This window comes from Cheilinus undulatus, linkage group 10, assembly GCF_018320785.1.
Source record: "Cheilinus undulatus linkage group 10, ASM1832078v1, whole genome shotgun sequence".
Taxonomy (NCBI): domain Eukaryota; kingdom Metazoa; phylum Chordata; class Actinopteri; order Labriformes; family Labridae; genus Cheilinus; species Cheilinus undulatus.
This window is the reverse complement of record NC_054874.1, coordinates 17,405,636-17,424,293: the sequence shown is the minus strand read 5'-3', so window position 1 is coordinate 17,424,293 and position 18,658 is coordinate 17,405,636. Positions and strand designations below refer to the sequence as shown.

The 18,658-nt window shown below is 41.1% G+C and overlaps 1 protein-coding gene across 2 annotated transcripts in view; it reads left to right on the top strand.

Moving 5' to 3' along the window:
• ppp2r2ba (protein phosphatase 2, regulatory subunit B, beta a) overlaps window positions 1-18,658 on the top strand; it is an 84,301-nt gene that overhangs the window by 49,364 nt on the left and 16,279 nt on the right. For both annotated transcript variants that reach the window (XM_041798159.1, XM_041798160.1), the window contains exons 2-3: window positions 13,969-14,066; window positions 18,273-18,438. In XM_041798159.1, the coding sequence (XP_041654093.1) occupies window positions 13,969-14,066; window positions 18,273-18,438 (264 nt within the window). The remainder of the gene's footprint in view (window positions 1-13,968; window positions 14,067-18,272; window positions 18,439-18,658) is intronic.

Sequence of the window (18,658 nt, the reverse complement as noted above, 5' to 3'; positions counted from 1 at the left end):
TTTACTGTGATAAATGATTGTGATAGTTTCTGGTCTGTTTGTTGGCGAATTGTTTTTTCTCCTAATAGACAAGGCCTACAGGAACTACATACACCTGTAAAAAGGCTTGTTTATTGTTGTTTGGTGGATTTGTATTAAGGTTTATGACAATTAATTTCCATTACATTACATTCATCTGAAACCCTTGCAGCACACATATTCTGATATTCCAGGTTGTTCTGAAAAGATAGATGTCTTTCACTTGATTGTGTCTAAAAAGGGTTGAAATCCTTTAATTTTTTTAGTATCAAAAATACAGGTGGACCAAAAATAGCAAGAACTGGCTTGGGTTCTGAGAGCTGAATAACAAAAGGAGATGAAAGCATAGACACAGCTGCAGTGTTAATATCTAAGACTGGTAACTAAATTATAAATTTAGTAATCTTTTGCTTCACATTGTTAGCTGAAATTTGTTAGCACACATGCTAAATCTCCAAACCTGTTAATGGCAATTTCCATTATGTGCTAGCATTAAGCTAGCAGACTAAGGTTAGCATCCTGGTCCATGTGAGAAAATGGACAGAGGCTCTGAGGTTTGGCCAGTGACATTCAGAAGGTGATTAGAGCCTGACATTGATGTGAGGAGCTAAATGTGATTGGTAAGAATCTTCTTATTGTTATTTGCTGACTTTTGACTTTTGAGGGCCTAGATGTTAGGGGTTGTCTCCAATATTGCACATTTAGCTGATTATCAATATTTTAGAGATAATCAGCCAAAATTAATTCATTCAAAAGGTGTACTACTTTGGCTCAACTGCAGGTGCATCTTCCCCTCTGGTTTTGTTTTTTTAATCCTACAGTCTCACCTTTTCTCTGACTGGCTCAATGTCACGCAACTACCAGCCAATCAACACTGAGGCCTGGGTGGCACTGACACGGGGAGTGTATAGCATCACTTCCTGTTTCCTGCTGCTACTGTGTTGCTCTGTTATTTCTCAATGACAGAGCTACTGCTAAATCATTTATTTTCCTTAATTTTCTAACATTCTGTTTACTTTTCCGTATTAAGCTCATTCTGTTTGTCATAACAAATGCATATCTGTTCCAAAAATTGGTTACCACTCACATGCATGACTATTAATTGATATCAGCTCTGAAAAACTAACATCGGTCAACCTTTACTAAATATGTTCTTTCATTACAGCGCCCCCTAACAGTTTCCAAAGTTAAAGTCCCCTCCTTTAACTTTGTTCTAGATTTTTTAAATTTGTTGGGCAGATGCGGCTTGTGCAAAATTTGAGGTGTTTCAGATCATTTCCAGTGGTCATTTTTGGGTGGACTAGTTTTACTTCAAACGCACATCCCGGGTCGATTTATTTGTCTTACTTATTTCGGTAATGGTATCAAAATTTTGGATTCTGCTCCTCGCACCTCTGCGAATCTTTTCAGGGTGATGATTTGCCAAGTGGCTCCTTAGATTACTCGTACTCCGCATCAAGTGTGTCACCGCGGTCTGGCCATGTCTGCATATTGTTGTAGTTTGTCCATCACCTTTTCTCCTTTCTCATTTCTTGACACTGGGAAACCAAAATGCTTCCACACATCAGATTTAAAAGTCACTGGAGCCTCCACAATCTCAAAAACTACAGTCGCTTGAGCCTTCACACTGTTAAATCAAGCCAGCGATTGGAGCCTAAAGGATGATGGGTACATGAGGGCCAATGGTAACTGTAGTTCACAGTTGCTATGCTTTGCTAAAAATCCTACAATGTTTGCTCTTAAGAGTGTATGAAACGATCATGTTCATGCCAACACAGAGGCACCTCTATCACCCTGATACCACAATATTAACAATACCATTACACCATTGATTCCTGTCATTAATCAACATTGAATGTTTTTGTTTCATTGATAACCATCAGAATATAGGTCTACATTTTTGCCATCAGACTGTAGCAGGAAGTATTTCATAAATGTTTTACATGATTCTAGCTCATGTGTGCACATTAAATTTTGACAGCCTCAGAGCAGACAAAGCCTCATCCCAGGGGGTTCGAAACCCCAGGTTGAGAACCAAAGCTCATCAGCACCAGACACACTTTTTCTACCACAGTAGGCATATTTTTTTATCTTAAGTTTGACTATAACATTATACATCCTCTCTCAACGGCACTCTAACAACCAAAGCTAACACCTCCCTAAGGCAGCCATTGTATACTATATATAGAGGTAGTTGGAGGGTAGTGTTGCTGCAGGGTGCAGCTTCTTCCATCTCCACCAGCTCATGTTACTGAAGCCACTGGAGGTTGAAGAGAGATTTTCCTCCATTTTTTTCATTTAAACGCAGTAAAGCATCATCACCTACTCCACTCCTGCACTCACAGATGATTCGCTGTCACTCCTAAACACACAGTGGCTGGTTCTGAGTGAGGAGAAGTAAAAGAGTGGGGGTCGGGAGTGGGTGTGATGGATATCTTTGTTTGATGCATGCGTTGAGATGAAAAAACAGGAGGGGATCTTCTGTCTTGCAGCGTCTCTCTGTTTCACCCTCTGACTCTGTCACATTCACTGGACCAGGAGAGAGAGAGAGAGAGAGAGAGTGTCACTCAGGGAGCTCAAATGTGTCTGTCTGCTCCGCTGCACATCTGCGCTTTTCAAGCAAGAAGGGGCTACTTTTGTTATTTTTTATGGCTTTAATTTATGACTTATTGTCACAGCTCATATATCATGAAAGAGTATGTGTCTACATTAGCACATTCACTCTCTCAATCCTTGTCCTATAAATGGTGTGAAGCCGGTCTGGAGCCAAAGATCACACAGGCCGCTGTCTGGGTTCATCCCCAGTCCTCATAAATTCACCAAAGTGCACAGGATCCAGCCAGCGAGGTCTGATCAGACCACTCGTAGTCACACTATACGACAGTCTCACACATATACACACAGAGGTCCCTGGCTGGGATTCCCCTCAGGCCGTGCTTGCCCACAGCAGCAGGACACTTTAATGATGTCACATTTTAATGATGTCACTCATGCTGACCTTTGGCTTGCACCAATCCCACGCCTCAGTGGGTCTGTGGGCGGGTACTTTGACCTGGTTTTAATACAAAAAATTTGGCAAAATTGTAAGTAATACCTTGCTGGTTATGCCTCTGAATTCCCATTTTTTGCATAACAGAAGATGATAATAGAGTCCGTTCAAATAACAATAATAATAAAAACAAGGGTCTGGGATCACTTCCAAATGAACCCTGGTAGAGTTCGTTTTAGATGTGAAAGCAAAGCGGACCAACTTGTGAACCAACGGCAGGTGGAGGCATAAAGCATAATGATTTATGGATATATATGGAATTTTAATACACTCAAAAACATGTCAGAACATTGCTCGGAGTCTGTGTAACCTTGGCAACACCTCATAGTCTCTGGCCCTCATTTTGGCTTGCTTTCTTCTTTGGGACTGATTCATTTGTTTCATGTTAGAAAAGACAAGCTGGACAGCTCACTGCCTTGTTGTTTGCTCATAACCTCCCAAAGCACAAGCAGAAACCCTAAGGCAGCATAGATTCGGTGTTTCATTATGTGATTTTAAAAAAGACCAGCAGAAGGAGACAGAATTCCGGTTTTCTCTTCTTCTACATCTTCTTTCCTTCTTCACTGCTCATTGTTTAGGACAAAAGTACCACTTAGAATAACTGCTTGACATCATCCAAACAGTTTGGTTCATTTGACCAAATGCAGTGAGAAGAAAACCAACCACAGTGAAGTACAACAATGTGATTTTAGCAGTGAACCGCACCAAGTCACCCAGACTATCAGGTGTTAAAACGGCCTAAAATGCACGAAAATCAATAAATATATGTAAACATTTTTTTTTAAATATAAAAGCATAGTAGTAAGCTTAAAAAGACAAAAAAATAGAAATGAAACAATAAAGTCAGTTAAAACAGGTGGAATCAGAGGATAAGAAGTGAAGGATCTGAAATGACCTGATGAAACCAGTTCTTTGATTTTAAAGTGCTCTGTAATGAGTTACAAGCGGACGGTGCAAAGAAGCTAAAAGCTGATCTACCAAGCTCAGAATGAACTTGAGGAACCTGGAGTGTAAACCAGTCATAAGAACAGATGTTATGAGCTTCAGAGGACCGGCAAGGAGGAAATATATTAAGGAAGTATCCCAATAATAGCTTTTTAAATGAACATATAAGTATGCAGGTCACGCCTCTCAGAGCATGACGGCCACCCAACCTTATTGTAAAGGGTGCAGTGATGAGTGTTATTGGCATCACGTGTAATGAACCTGAGTGCAGAGTAGAAAACTGCATCAAGGGGTTTTTAAGTTGCAGCCGAAACATGCCAATACAAAATATCACCGTAATCAAGCACTGACAAAAACGTTGCCACAACCAGGGTTTCGACAGTGCAGAGGAAAACAAGATTTATTTCTAAAGAAAAAGCAATTTTCTGGCAAGTTTTCTTCCCAGTTTAGATACAAGACTTTTAAATGTAATCCTCTAGTCAATCCAGTCACCCAGATATTTACATGCTGTCACTCTTTCCCTATCTGTGCCAACTGTAAAAGTGAAAATAAGACTTTTATCAATGTTTCTAGTGCCAGAAAAAAGCATACATTTTGTTTTCTAACTTCCAAGTCATATTAGCAGCTTTGAAGAGAACACAGAGCAGATCTTTTATTGTTAGCGATGCAATACAAAATTAACCTGACACACCAGATGAATTTGTTTCACACATCCATCTGGGAAAGCTTAAACACTTGAGAAAAGGCAGAGGCTTTGAAAAAACTCAGAGTGTGATTGGGTGAACATTCTGTCTGTCACATCTCTACGGGCCAATCAGAGCAACAAAACATGTGACGTAGCCACTATTGAGCTGCGTGTGCGCAGCTACCGAGGAATAACACGAAACATGGGGACTATAGACATGTAAGTACTCGACTTTTGTCGTTTTTGAAAAGAAAACAATTCACTGCTGTTCTTCGTTCTTCTTTTAACAAAGAAATGTTGTCAAGTTCTGATAAAACTGGCGCTTTAGCAGCATCCACGCTAATCTCTTCCTCCATAACTGCACCAGCTCTTGCTGCTGCTTGTTAACATCACGACTCTGCTGCGCCTGAAAGTACTGCCCCTCGTTGCTGATTGGTCCTGTCACTTTCTAACCGGGCCCAAACGGTTCAGGCGGGAGCTTTGCAAGATGGATTCACCAGTGAGAAACACAGAAACAGGCGTATCCATCTGCTTTGCAAGATTAATACAAAATTGTATCATCTGCCTAAAGATGAATTTTACAATTGGAAACATTGTCACAATGTCATTTATATAGAGTAAAAAGCACTGGACCAAGGACAGAACCTTGTGGAACACCATTTGTAAGAGTCATAAATTCAGATTTTACATTTCCCAGTGCTGTCTGTCAGTGAGCTAGCTCCTGAACCAGCTATATGTTTTTCGTTTATTTTTTTAATCAAACCCAGCTGTATCAAGCTTGCTTATATTTGCATCCACCATCATGCTGCTAATGGCAATAATATGGATGCGTCATGTCAGACTGCAGTCAAGAGTCTTTGTTGAGGCAATGGACTGTTCCATCTCTACAAGGGCTAATTTCCTGATCTGCACCTCCCCTGTATCTCTAATGGATGAAATGATCAAATAGCAGAACACCACATTGTGTGTAAAATGTAAATAGCTCCCCCGCTGTGAGGCAGGACCTCACCTAATGTCTGCTGTTGTATTGATTTCTGCTCCTTTACAATTTAGCCACCGGAACAGTGACCTAAAGATCTATTGGTAGGACATGTAATCCCTTTCCTCTGTCTCTCCACCGCCCCCTCTTCCTCTCTTTCTCTACCGTGTACACGTCTGTCTGATGCGAGTACAAGCTTGTGTGTGATGTGACCCCTCGAGCCCCCGCTGAATACTGATGCAGGCCCGTAACACCGCGCTCACAGCCTTTATTGCAGCTGCTGATGAGAGCCGAGCTTGTGCCAAGGCAAACGGCCTGGGGCTACACTTTAGGACCCCGGCACTAAAAAAGACTTAGCCTACCATACCCGCAGGTCCCATCCATTATTCACCACGAAACACTCAAAACGCAGAGCCCCGCCTCGCCTCGCCACATAGCAAAGGAAAGATATTGTCTGTGGGGGTGGCGGGTGCTTAATGGCAAGCTGTGAAGTTGGGGCGAGTCACACTCTTTATTCAGCAGCTGCTTTCATCCCCTGATTAGCTTCTTATTAAGTCTGCAGCTCCATGAAATTTTAATGAGAATTTATAAAAGAAAGCAGTGGAGTTGCTACTGTAGACTCATGACAAATAAAATCCTATTTCTCAATGACTTCCAGTCAGTAGATGTGAGGTGCTGCTGGGATAGATCTCTATGTGCACCGTTACCCTGAAGGCTAAGCAGTCTTTGACCTTTCTGGACTTTATAATGGGCTGCATTTGTAAGTTTTGATAGCTAATTCCTGTGTCCTGTCGAGGAAAGCATGCCACTCTGAGTCTTTCATGTTCTCGGTGATAAGGTCGCTGTAGAAGCAGGATTTCAGTTTGCACAGACGCCATCTAATCTTTGATTCACTCCAGCCTTGAAAACAGGAACATGAAAGGGATTTCACCAAAGCAGCAGCACAGACAGAGAGACAGATCGAGAGGGAGAGACAGCTTTTGTTTTGTTGTGCTGGATTATAATTCCACGCGCCCCCGCTTCTCCACCATCCCCCTCCTACATCTTAAATTTATGAGAGAATACCAAATAACAAGCATTTGGAATCATCCTTCTTGGTATTCATGCTGGTACACACAGAAATCGATCACTGATTTCACTGCTTTTCCCCCCCGTCTTCTTCTCCTCGCCCTGTCCGATGTTGTGTCTGCAGTCAGATGTGTGCCACGGCGAAGTGTTAATGAAGTGTGAGAAGTGAAGCAGTAACACGTCTCGCCCATTTCACCCTCCACTCCCAGGAGTGTGGGGATACAGAAAAGAACGCACACATAAAAAAAAAAGAAAGGGTTCACACACACACACATTAGGACACATGCACATACACACTCTGTTTCGCTCTCAAGGGGCTGATCCTGCAGAAACCAGGTTAATTAGCTTGTTCACTCCAGATCTTACAAAGAGTCGTGCTCTTCAGATGTAGAGAGCTGCATTGTGCTCTTTTGCTTTGTGCACTGCTAATAAAGCCTAATAAAGCCTTAATCATATGGCTGAGTACCAGAGCAGCAGGTAGGAGGCTGTATTCAAAATTCTGATTGATCTCTATTGTTGTTGGTGTGAAACGAAGCTCTTATCAGCAGCTCTGGTTCTGGAAGCAATTTCTCCGTTCAAATCCTGCACTGACATTTCACAAAATCCTTGTATCAACATTTAGAACTGGGGAATCAAGCCACCCAGTTATCTGAATGCTAACCTGATTATTCTGACAAAAAATGATTGATTCTGGTGAAAGTGTATAAAGATCTATTTTACAATCCATTGCAATTTCCTTGATTCATTTCTAATTACAGCTTTTCAAACTTTAAACCCGACTCAGACCTTCTATCTACATTTATCTTTATTGTATTATTTGTTTTGTTTATATTAACACTGAAATATATTTTAGCTTACACATATATATAGTAGTGTTTCAGAGTATGACACATGTACTATCCCCATCAACAGCTGACAACCTATGTTCATGGGAGCTGTAAATAAAAAATCACTATTACAGAAAGACATGCACGCATACATCTTACTTTACTCCATTTTTCCGACACAGCATGAAAATTCAGTTATTTCTGAAGGAATTTCCTCATTAACTTGGCACTGAAACCAAAAAAAGAAGATAGATAAGTAGAACTCTTGAAGCAAATGCTTGAAACTCCTGTCAAGGGTTAGAGTAAGGGTTATGCTACTGTTTAGGATACCAAAAGTTAAAAGTTAGAAGCCTGACCTGCAAACTTAGTCACAAAACATTTAATGAAGCAGGATAAACACAGGAAAAAATCTTTTCCTCCACATTCTAACGCAGCAAGTGTAGCTTACGTAGCTCTGTTAGATGTGTAAGCTACATAAATAACAGAGCTATGTGGCTAACATAGGTATGTTGCTAAAGCTAAATTCACAAAGAAGCTACATAAGCTATGTATTGGCGTAAGCTTTTATTAGATACATTTGCTAAAGCTCACGTTGCTAAAGCTAACTTTGATATAGGTAATGTGGCTACCTAGCTAACATAGCTATGCAGTTAACACAGCTAAAGCTAAGCTCACAAAGCAGGTAATTGAGTCATGTATCTGCATAGCTAAGTTAGCTTTGGCTAAGTTTGCTAAAGCTCATGTTGCTTAAGATAACTCAGCTTCAGATAACGCTATGTAGCCAACATAGCTGTATAGCTAACATAGCTAATGTAGCTCTGTAATTAACATAGCTAACATATCTACATAGCTATGTTAGCTTTAGCTGAGGCTAGCTAAGCTAAAGAGAGCCAGCTTTTAAAGTTTAGTTTAGCTAACATGAAAAGGCCCAGGAATGCAAGTGATGATAAACTGTATTCTCACAGGGTCCAGCTGCCATGAAAGTCACTCTTCAGCATGCACATGTAAGCTGTACAAAAAAAACAATCAACGTCTGCGCTGTTAGCAGTCTGTTTATTAGCAAGCAACGGGAAGAGGTGTCATTTGTAACGGGAGTCAACTCACCTAGGATGGGCCAGGCATAGGGTCAGCCTGAAGCATCATGAAGAAGGGTCTCCTGCAGCCTGACTAGAGGGGGAGACACACGGACTCTGCTGCTCTGACCTGTCTCACTCCTCTGACTTCTGATGATGATTTCAGGCAGACTTTGATGCACGTTGGTCACAGAAACAAGAGGATTTTGGCTAAAAATCAAAGCACCAAAGCAGTTGCATGACGTGCACCTGGTCACCTGACTATCACAAGTCTTTGTGATGAGACTATTTCAGATTGGAATAGGATTACAATGTATCATTCAGCCCTACTTAGAACCGACTTTTCTTTGTCACCAATAGGGCACCAGTTTAGCTCGGTTAGTAGAGCAGGCGCTCACATACAGAGGCTGTAGTCCTCGACACTGTAGGATTGATTTCTGATCCTGATGCTGTTATCTGTCTTCAGCTGTCCTTTCATAATTAAGGCAAAAGTCCCAAAACTAATAATAAAACTAAATAATAAAAAAAAGACAAGATTTTTTGTCCATATCACCCATCGACACTAAGAAGGAAAGAAAAAGTACAGATTGCTAGATATATTGTTGATTATCATTAAAAGAGAGTGCAAGAAAGCCCAGATTTATCCCCCAGCCTGATCCTTTGACGCAGGCAGCTCGGGACAAGTACAGTAATCCTCTCCTGTGAACGTCTAACCCTAACAAAGCATCTACACGACACCATGTTGCTCACATCCCTCCCTTCTACCTGGAATTACTGCACGGCACTTATGCAACTAGCTTTCCATGTTCATGTCACACCATTCTGGAGCTGTGTTTCTTACACAACCCTGCTGCAGTGCCATCAAGCCTTTAGTTGGGTTTTGTTTTTTTTTCCTCCTCACCCCTGACAGGATTACATGTTGTCTAGAGGTTAGCCAGGGTGCTACTATTTCAGTCGTTGCCTGTGCCGAGGAGACTCTGTACAATCTTTTATTGACCTACTTAGAGAAACAGTCCTCCACCGTACAGACTTCTTCCCCCTCTCTTGTTTCTTTTAGTGGCCCTCTCTGTTGTGCGTGATAGATGTTGCATGCTCTGGCGTCTATAAATACATTCAATATCCTCCCTCCCCTGCCTGCGTTCCTGGCTCCTCGTGCAGCGTTTTCATTCCAGAATCAATGTATATCTATGTTTCCATCCAATCGGTCGGACTCATGATCCTATATTACATGCTGAAGGGGGGGTTACCAAGGTTCACCATGAATAGAGAGAGATCAGAGGTGAGCACATGCCTGTTTTACTTCAGCCATACACACTGAACATCCAAGCAGGCATGTGTGTTGTTACTGGTGATGGATGTGTGTTATCTGGAGCGTTCCTCACTGAAGAAGCTGCTGACCTGTCTGTGTCAGAGCTGGCTGGTCACAGGATTTATGAGCTTCATCTCGTTATGGTCTGCTGATGAAGCTGTGTGGAGGCGAGAGGGAGAGCGTGTATAAGTACACATTTGATTAGCCGAATCACCAGGCTGCTGCTAAATCCAGTCCACCTTCAACCTGCTGATGCTCATGTAATAAAATCTGATCGGAAATACACCCAGGAGGCTCCGCCTACTCAGCTGATAATCAGTTTGTTCCCTATAATAGTTTTTATCAAGAATAACTGCATCCAAACACAGCTCCATCAGAGGAAGAACAGATCGCCTCATCAGGTTTGAACACATTTGCATAAAGAAAAACTCATTTAAGGAAGCATTCCATCATGTAACCTCTAAGTTTCTGCTTCGCCGCTTCTTCTCAATTCCTCATTCATTGAGATGATTGAAGGATGTATCCTTGTGTAAACTCGTTAAACGGCACCCATCAATTACTGTTTCTCCTCAGTGGCTTAATGTGATGGTGATGAGGGTGGAAGGGAGATGAGGGAGGAAGAGGGTAGCGAGAGAGAGACAGAGAAATAAAAAGAAGAGTGGGAAGGGCAAAAAGAGAGAAAAGCATTGATTTGAAAAAGCTGACCTCTAAGCCGATTCAATTCGACTCACACCAGTGACTTTAGCCTGATGGTGTTGGGGAAGACACTATTGTGCCAGTTGTGTGTGTGCATGAGCGTGAATGTGCCTATGTGTGCTGCAGGGCTCGAATTATACCAGAATTTTATACTTTGCTAAAAAAAAATCTAATGTTTTATGAGGTCACAGTTCTATTTCTAGGTCTGCTGTGGGGTCATGGCTCAGTACAATTCAAGCTTGAAGTTGATGGTATTCTACTTGGGTGGTATGGCAGGCAGAGTGGGTCATCAAACCCTGCCTTTTTTCTTTGGTTTATGTTTTGTGTGCTTCATTTTACAGTATTCATCAGCAGTGCTTTTTATAAAGACACTCAAATAGCATCACCCACCTTTTGAAATGTTTTACTTGATTTTCCATAACGCTAGAAGGGAGCTGTGTGAATGCTCATTGTTGATCCAGGTAGTGCCATGTAACCATCATCCTAGGGGGAAAAAGTTCAGAATAACATCAACAACATGAGATATTGCTTTTAACTTGCATTAACTGCAAACATGTACTAGTGGATGCAGATGCCTGATGCTACAGTCGAAAAAAAAAAAAAAATATTCTTATTGATTTACACTCAGTACCCCATCCCAAAGTGAAAACAGAATTTAAAAAATGCAAATCGAATAAAAGTAAAAGACTGAAATTTCCTATTTTCATGAGTATTCAGACTCTTGCAAAACACTTGAAATTTCACTCAGGTTCCTCCCATTTCCTTTGACCTTTGCTGAGATGTTTCTACACCTTGATTGGAGTCCACCTGTGGTAAATTCAGTTAATTGGACATGATTTGGAAAGGCACACACCTCTCTTTAGAAGGCCTTATAGCTGACGATCAGAGCAAAAACCAAGCAATGAGGTCAAAGGAACTGCTTGCAGAGCTCAGAGACAGGATTGTTAAAAGGTACAGAGCTGGGGATGGCTACAAAGAAGTTCTGCTGCACAGTGGCCTCTATAATTCTCAAATGAAGGAAGTTTGGCACATCTAGAACTCTTCCAAGAGCTGGTTGCCTGGCCAAATTGAGCAACTGAGGGGCCCTGGTAAGAGAGATAGCTAATAACCCAATGGTCACTCTGACTGACCTGTAGAGATCCTGTGTGGAGATGGGACAAAGTTCCAGAAGGACAGACATCACTGAAGCCCTCCGCTGATCTGGGCTAGATGAAGTCTCTCCTCAGTGCAAAACACATGAAAGCCTGCTTGGAGTTTGCAAAAAACTTGGTTTGCATTTAGAGCAAGGAACTATATATGGTCATTTTGTTTGCCTAAATTTGTACTATAATCATGTAAAATATATAGAAAAGTGACAAAAGTAAAAGAAAAGTCATGTGATGTCATTTAACAATATTAAAGGTCTCTTTTTTTTATTTCAGAGTATTTCAATGAGTGTCTTTGAAAGGGTTAAAGAGGCTGTATGATCAGTTAGATTTGAAGTGTACTTCTACATATGCTTTGTTCTGTCTTCATTTGTAGTTGATATATTCATCATGCTACAGCATGCACTTAACCATAATGCCCAAACTGTAATAGTTTGGTACAAATACAAAAACTTGACACCTAGTTTTTAGTGTCAAATATCAGGTAAACCCCTTCATACCTCTTTACTGCACAGTTACAGACAACAATGTTGTCTACAATGGATTTATTTCCCCCTAACACACCTTTCTTATAAGATGTATGTTATTTCTTTTAAGTTAGGTGCTTTAATTAGTATAAAACCTTAAACTGTATGGTTTTAGATGTGAAGTATCCTGGCACAGTTAGACAATCATATAGTACTGGGGGGTTGCACAAGAGATCTCTGAGCATGCACAAGGTTGATTCATTCAAATTCAGGAAAGCTAATAACTTTTGCATCAGATATTTACATACATGTTCATGCAGGGTTGTATGTCACAGCACTAAGGTGTGTCAGCGGGGTTCTCCAGAATGTAATTAGGCCGGAGTGTGTCTTGTCTGTGAAACATTATTAGCTTCCAGATTCAAGTATGATTAAGATCCCCCCCTCCCACCTCACCTTATTATCAACACATGGCTGTAAGAATCCCTCTGGTGTCGTTGCTGAGTGTTGCCTCTGTGCAACAATGTAATGAAACAAGTAGAGGACACACAGGCATTCAGGCACAAGGCCGCTTAGTCATTTTCACGATGCACAGCAGCTTTATGTGAGCAGAAGAGTCTGCAGGGACTCTATTGTCTGAAGTTGTGCTGCTGCTGCTGCATTGAGCTGCACATACTCCCCCAGATGCAGTAGCAGGTTTTCACTCTATTGCAGCACTCTCTCTGTCTGCTGAATTACAGCTAGCATCAGCAACTAAAGTCTGAGAGCTATTGGCACACACATATACACCCCTCTGACTGCCGCTAGAGATGGAAACGGTCTCCATAGCAACATTCCCCTCTCCTGTTCAGCGCTCCGCCAGTAGCAGGTCCATAGAGGGCGTGGGGGGTACAAAACAACAAGCACTCACTCTTTCCCTCTCTATTTCTCTCTCATTGCCTAATATTATTGTCACTGTTTAACAGAGGGCTAGCCTCTCCTGCAGTGTGTGTTTTTGCCTGTGTGTGACAGACAGACATTATGCTGTGCCTTTTTAGCCCAGGGCTGTATATTAATTACAGTCACCATTAGCCTCTCCTAAATCCATGCAGATGTATGTCTTTGAGGAGGAGAGGAAAAGCTACCTTAAGGGTAGGTGTCTGTTATTTACTTTTGGGGCAATGAAGAGAAATGTTGGAAATGCAGGAGCAGTTATTTCTTGCTGTTAATTTCCTGTTGATGCACTGCAGAGATTTAGAGTTAAAGAGAATGCTACAATTCTACAGACATGTATCTGCAGCATGGTTTAAAGGGTGCAACTGTGTTTTTTAATGAAGGAGCAGGAGAGCCACTTAGCAGCACGGGGTCCTACAGCCAGGAGGAGAGAGGTGAATGGGATTATTAGTGTGGCTGCGGTCTCTGAAAAAGCAGGAGTGCTATTAAAGGACACAGATTGGCTCACCTCACTCAGACAATTAGTTGATATCATGCAGTGACTCATGCAGCCGCTTCTCCTGACCCATATTTCACCAAACTAGGGTATCTGTGCTGGAACCTCCTCTGTGAATTCTCTACTACATTCGCCTTCTCTTCCTCTGACATGTTTTCTCTCTGCCTGATCTCACTGAAAAGGTCTTTCGTTTTGTCTGACTGATACCTTGACAGCTTTGTGCACGTCCATGCTGACATTTTCTCCCCCCCTTTCTCTCTGCTCTGCTTCCTGTGTTTCAGCTGACATTATCTCAACGGTGGAGTTTAACTCATCGGGGGAGCTGTTGGCCACCGGGGATAAAGGAGGCAGAGTGGTTGTCTTCCAGAGGGAGCAGGAGGTAGGAAATGCCAACAATGCAGCGCTAATTATGCTGGCCTTCTGCTGAGAGGACCGGACAGCCTTGAAACAACTCCGATTGTTTGTTTTTAGATAACTAGCGAGAAAGGAGGTGTAATTAGGGGATTGTTTGATGGAAATTCGGCAGTGAATATCTTAAAACTACAACTGGAAAAAATCTCCATAAAGAAGCAATGTTTGAGGCGTACTTAAAACTTGTGTTACATGGAGAAACATTGTATAAAACCACAACTATATAATAAATTCCAGTTAAGATGCTAGGGTTGGAAAATATTTTTAAAAATTCACTCTCAGTTACTCAGAAAAATGAGCAAATAGTGCATTGTGCATCCTATCTTACATGGATTAATAATTTACATTAATTCAATAAGGTGGCAAACAAGAACATCAGTGAGTGTGTTTGCATGGACATGAGTTTCTTGGTTATTAGCTTTATCTCACTTCTAGTGATATTCAGGATACAATGTTTATATGCACATAGAGAAACCTGGTTATTCATATCCCTTCATACATGGTAAATAGTGGTATACCAGTTTCTGATTACTGCATCTTACCTGCACAGACACCTGCAATAGTTATATCATCCAGCAAAACTGCAACCATTGTCAAATGTAAGAAACATGAGACCAGTGTAGCTTATTTTGGGCTTATCACAGTGCAGATAAGGTGTATCCGCCTCACCTACTGCAACAGGAGAAGAAAGAAATAGCACATTTTAAACATGTTATCACCTCTGACAGGTGTCAGCCTGTCACTGCCAGCACCAGTAGTGACTGGTGCTGTCCTGTAGCCTGGGTGATTCTTTCTCTCATCTAGGCTTCTGATTATATTTGATTCTTTCATTACTGGGACAGGGATTCATCAGCTGTCAGAATATGGGGTGATGCATTTACAGTGCCTATAAAAAGAATTCACTCTCTTGGATGTTGATTTTATGAATCAATCATTGCCAATATAATTCAGCTATAATATGTAATGTAACAAAGGTGATTGCATAAATGTTTGCCCCCTTTAAAAATGACAACAGAGGTTGAGCAAACTGGTGCTTGTAGTCTCACAACTAGTGAACTGAGGAACACCCGAGTGCAGTGAATGTGTCTCAGGTAATTGTACTATAAGACACCTGTGTCTGGAAGGTCCAGTCGCTGGTAAATCAGTATTCCTGGCTACCATTACACCATGAAGACAAAAGAACACTCCAAGCAACTCAGAAAAAAAGTTATTGAAATGTATAAGTCAGGGATAGATGCAAAAAAAAACTCCAAGGCAATGAAAATTCCCTGTTTCCCAGTTAAATCCATCATCAAGAAATGGAAGGAATATGGCACATGTGTAAATCTGCCTAGATCAGGCTGTCCTCACAAACTGTACAAGGAGACTTGAAAGAGAGGCAACCAAGACACGCATGACTACTCTGAAGGAGTTACAAGCTTCAGCATCTGAAATGAAGGAGACTCTGCATACAATTGTTGCCCAGGTTCTTCACCAGTCAACGCTTTATGGGAGAGTGTCAAAGAGAAAGAAACTGTTGAAGAAAACTCATATTAAATCTGAACTTAAGTTCAGCAAAAAGCCTGTGGGAGACTCCATGGTCAACAGGGAGAAAGTTATTTTGTCCGATGAGACCAGAGTGGTGCTTTTGGCCATCAGAAAAGACGCTATGTTACTGCACATCACCACAAACACACCATCCCCATTATGTACTACAGTGGTGGCAGCATCATGCTGTGGGGATGCTTCTTGCAGCTAGCCCTGAAGGCTTGTAAAGGTAGAGACCAAAATGAATGCAGCAAAATATAGAAAAATCCTGGAGGAAAGTCTTAGTCAGTTTCCAAGAGAACTACAGCTTGGGAGAAGATTTTTTTTTTCCAGTAGAACAAGGACCCAAGGTATACAGCGAAAGCTACACAGAATTGGTTTAAAGGCAACAAGGTGAATGCTCTGGAGTAGCCGAGTCAAAGCCCAAACCTCAATCCATATTGGCCATGATTGATTTATAAAATCAATAAAAGGGCAGAACATCCAAGGGAGTTGATACTTTTTATTTTTACTGTACATGGGGTTACTATGGCTCAGGAGATATAGTCAATTGTCTCTCAAGCAGAAGGTTGGTTTGATCCTGCAGACACATGTCCTTGGACAAGACACCGAACACCAGTTTGCTCCCTCTGCTGTGTCATTGGTGTCTGAGTATGTATGGCCTGTGCTGTAAAAGGTTCTCAGGCCACTAGAAAAGGGCAACACAAACTCAAATTCTTCTACACAATCCAGTTTTCTGTCTAATTCTCCATGTAGTAAATAGTTCAAAAATAAAAATCCTCAAAATCAGGATAAGGTCTCATCTCAGTTTCTGAATCCAGGCTTTGATTTATACATGCCTAAATACAAAACAGGATACAGAAAAAAGATAAAGTGGTATACCCAAGTCCATGTAACCACACTCTTTTTATAACAGTTTTCTTCTCAAGAGTCAGCAACAAGCCAATGCCTCTGATTGGCTAAGCTCTGGTACAGTGGTGCTTTGAGATATATGCTAAATATAGCATGCTAATAAGCTTACAGTAACAATTCGAACATGCTGATGTTAAACAAGACTAAGACCAGAACCTTCCCTATGTACACCACCTCCAGATTTGCACATCAGTGGGGGTGAGAAGTGACAAGGTATATTTATTGTAATCAAGTAGTTTTTTAGGGGTACTTGTATGTTTTTGAGTTATTTAAAACTCAATAATTTTACTTTTACTTGTGTACATTTTGATGAACGATCAAAGTGTTGTACTTTCCTTCTTTTAAATATCATCTGTTACTGAGTAAAAAAAATGGAATGTCAAAAAGAGGAGGTCAAGGCTTTATGTCAACAACAAGAATGTGGCCTGCTGTTGGGCTAATGTTACCGTGACAGGCAGTCATTAGTACATTTAAATAAAAGTAATGCTGCTTTTACTTTAGTACAATATTTCTGTACTCTTACCATCCTTGTATATTAGCATGTTTGTTTACACACTAAAACTTTAGAAAAAAAAAACAGATTAAACTTCCATTAAAGGTCAGGGTAGAGGTTAAGGTAATAGTAAGGATACCCAAGAGAGAAGTTAATAACCTGCCATGCAAAGCCTGATTACAACATGTTTAATAACGCTGAGTAAACAGTCTGCTTTCACAGAAAAAAAATCTTTTCCTCCATGAAAACTTTCTAGCATAGAAAGAATGTTGTAGCTTATAGCTCCGTTAGCTGTGTAACCAAAGTAGATAATGTGGCTAAAGCTAAGCTCACAAAGCAGCTACATAAGCTATGTATTTATGTTAAGTTATCTTTAGCCACGTTTGCATGAGCTCACTCTGCTAAAGTTGACTTCCATCCGTCCATTTTCTATACCGCTTATCCCATTTGGGGTCATGGGGGCCTGGAGCCTATCCCAGCTGTCACTGGATGAGAGGCAGGGTATACCCTAGACTGGTTGCCAGTCAATCGCAGAGCTAAAGCTAACTTAGCTATAGATAATGGCTAAATAGCTGTGTCGCTTACGTAGGTACAGCTAAACTCACAAAGCAGCGATGTAAGCTAAGTATGTAAACATTGCCAAAGCTCACTCTGTGAAAACTGACTCAGCTACATTGATTTAGGAAGTAATGTTAATTACCAAGCCAGCATAGATTTGTTACCTTTAGCTGAAGTTAACAAAGCTAAAGTAAGCCACTGTTCATGTACTGTAACTGCCTCTACAACGGGTCTATACATAATTTAATCCTAGATTAGATGTTTGACCTTTCTCTTTTTTTATTTCTGAAATGTTTCTTAGTCTTTTGGTAATGTGGTTATTTCATGAATGTAACGGCCAGACTTTGTTTAGGAATATAGCTGAATCATAAAGAAATGCATATCTAAAAATGTAAATATGTTGTACCGCTGGTACTTATGTAATTTGCTGGTACTTCTTTTCTGAGATAGGCTTCTCAGATAAGCGGTCTGTGAGAGTGTCCGTCAGACATGTACGCTCCACAGACCCCTCTAACTGAAAGGGAGGCATTCAGAGGAAAATAGAGCACACATTTACACCAGCATTGATTTCTCTCTCAAAAACTGCATGTTGTTGTCACATATTTGTTCCAAAGAGTTGAATCTTGTAGAGTTTACGGTAATCAGGTTGTTCACTCTGTATTTTTATCTCTCTTTCTATTGCAGAGTAAGAGTCAGCCCCAACGTCGAGGGGAGTACAATGTTTACAGCACATTTCAGAGCCACGAGCCAGAGTTTGACTACCTGAAGAGTTTGGAGATTGAGGAGAAGATCAACAAGATCAAATGGCTTCCTCAGCAGAATGCCGCCTACTTCTTGCTCTCCACCAACGGTAAGTAGGTTACCTTAGATGATCCTGGTTCTGCCGCACAAGTAGAAAGACAGCTATAGAAACCATCAACCTGTCACGAGGATGTGTTTCAATGTGGACATTTGGTTGTTATGAGTCAATGAAAGTGAGAACTCATGAATCATCCCTCACTCTGCAGAATGGTCAGATGTACGGCAGACGCAGAGGGAGATGATATTTTGATCAAATGAAAATGCCGTTT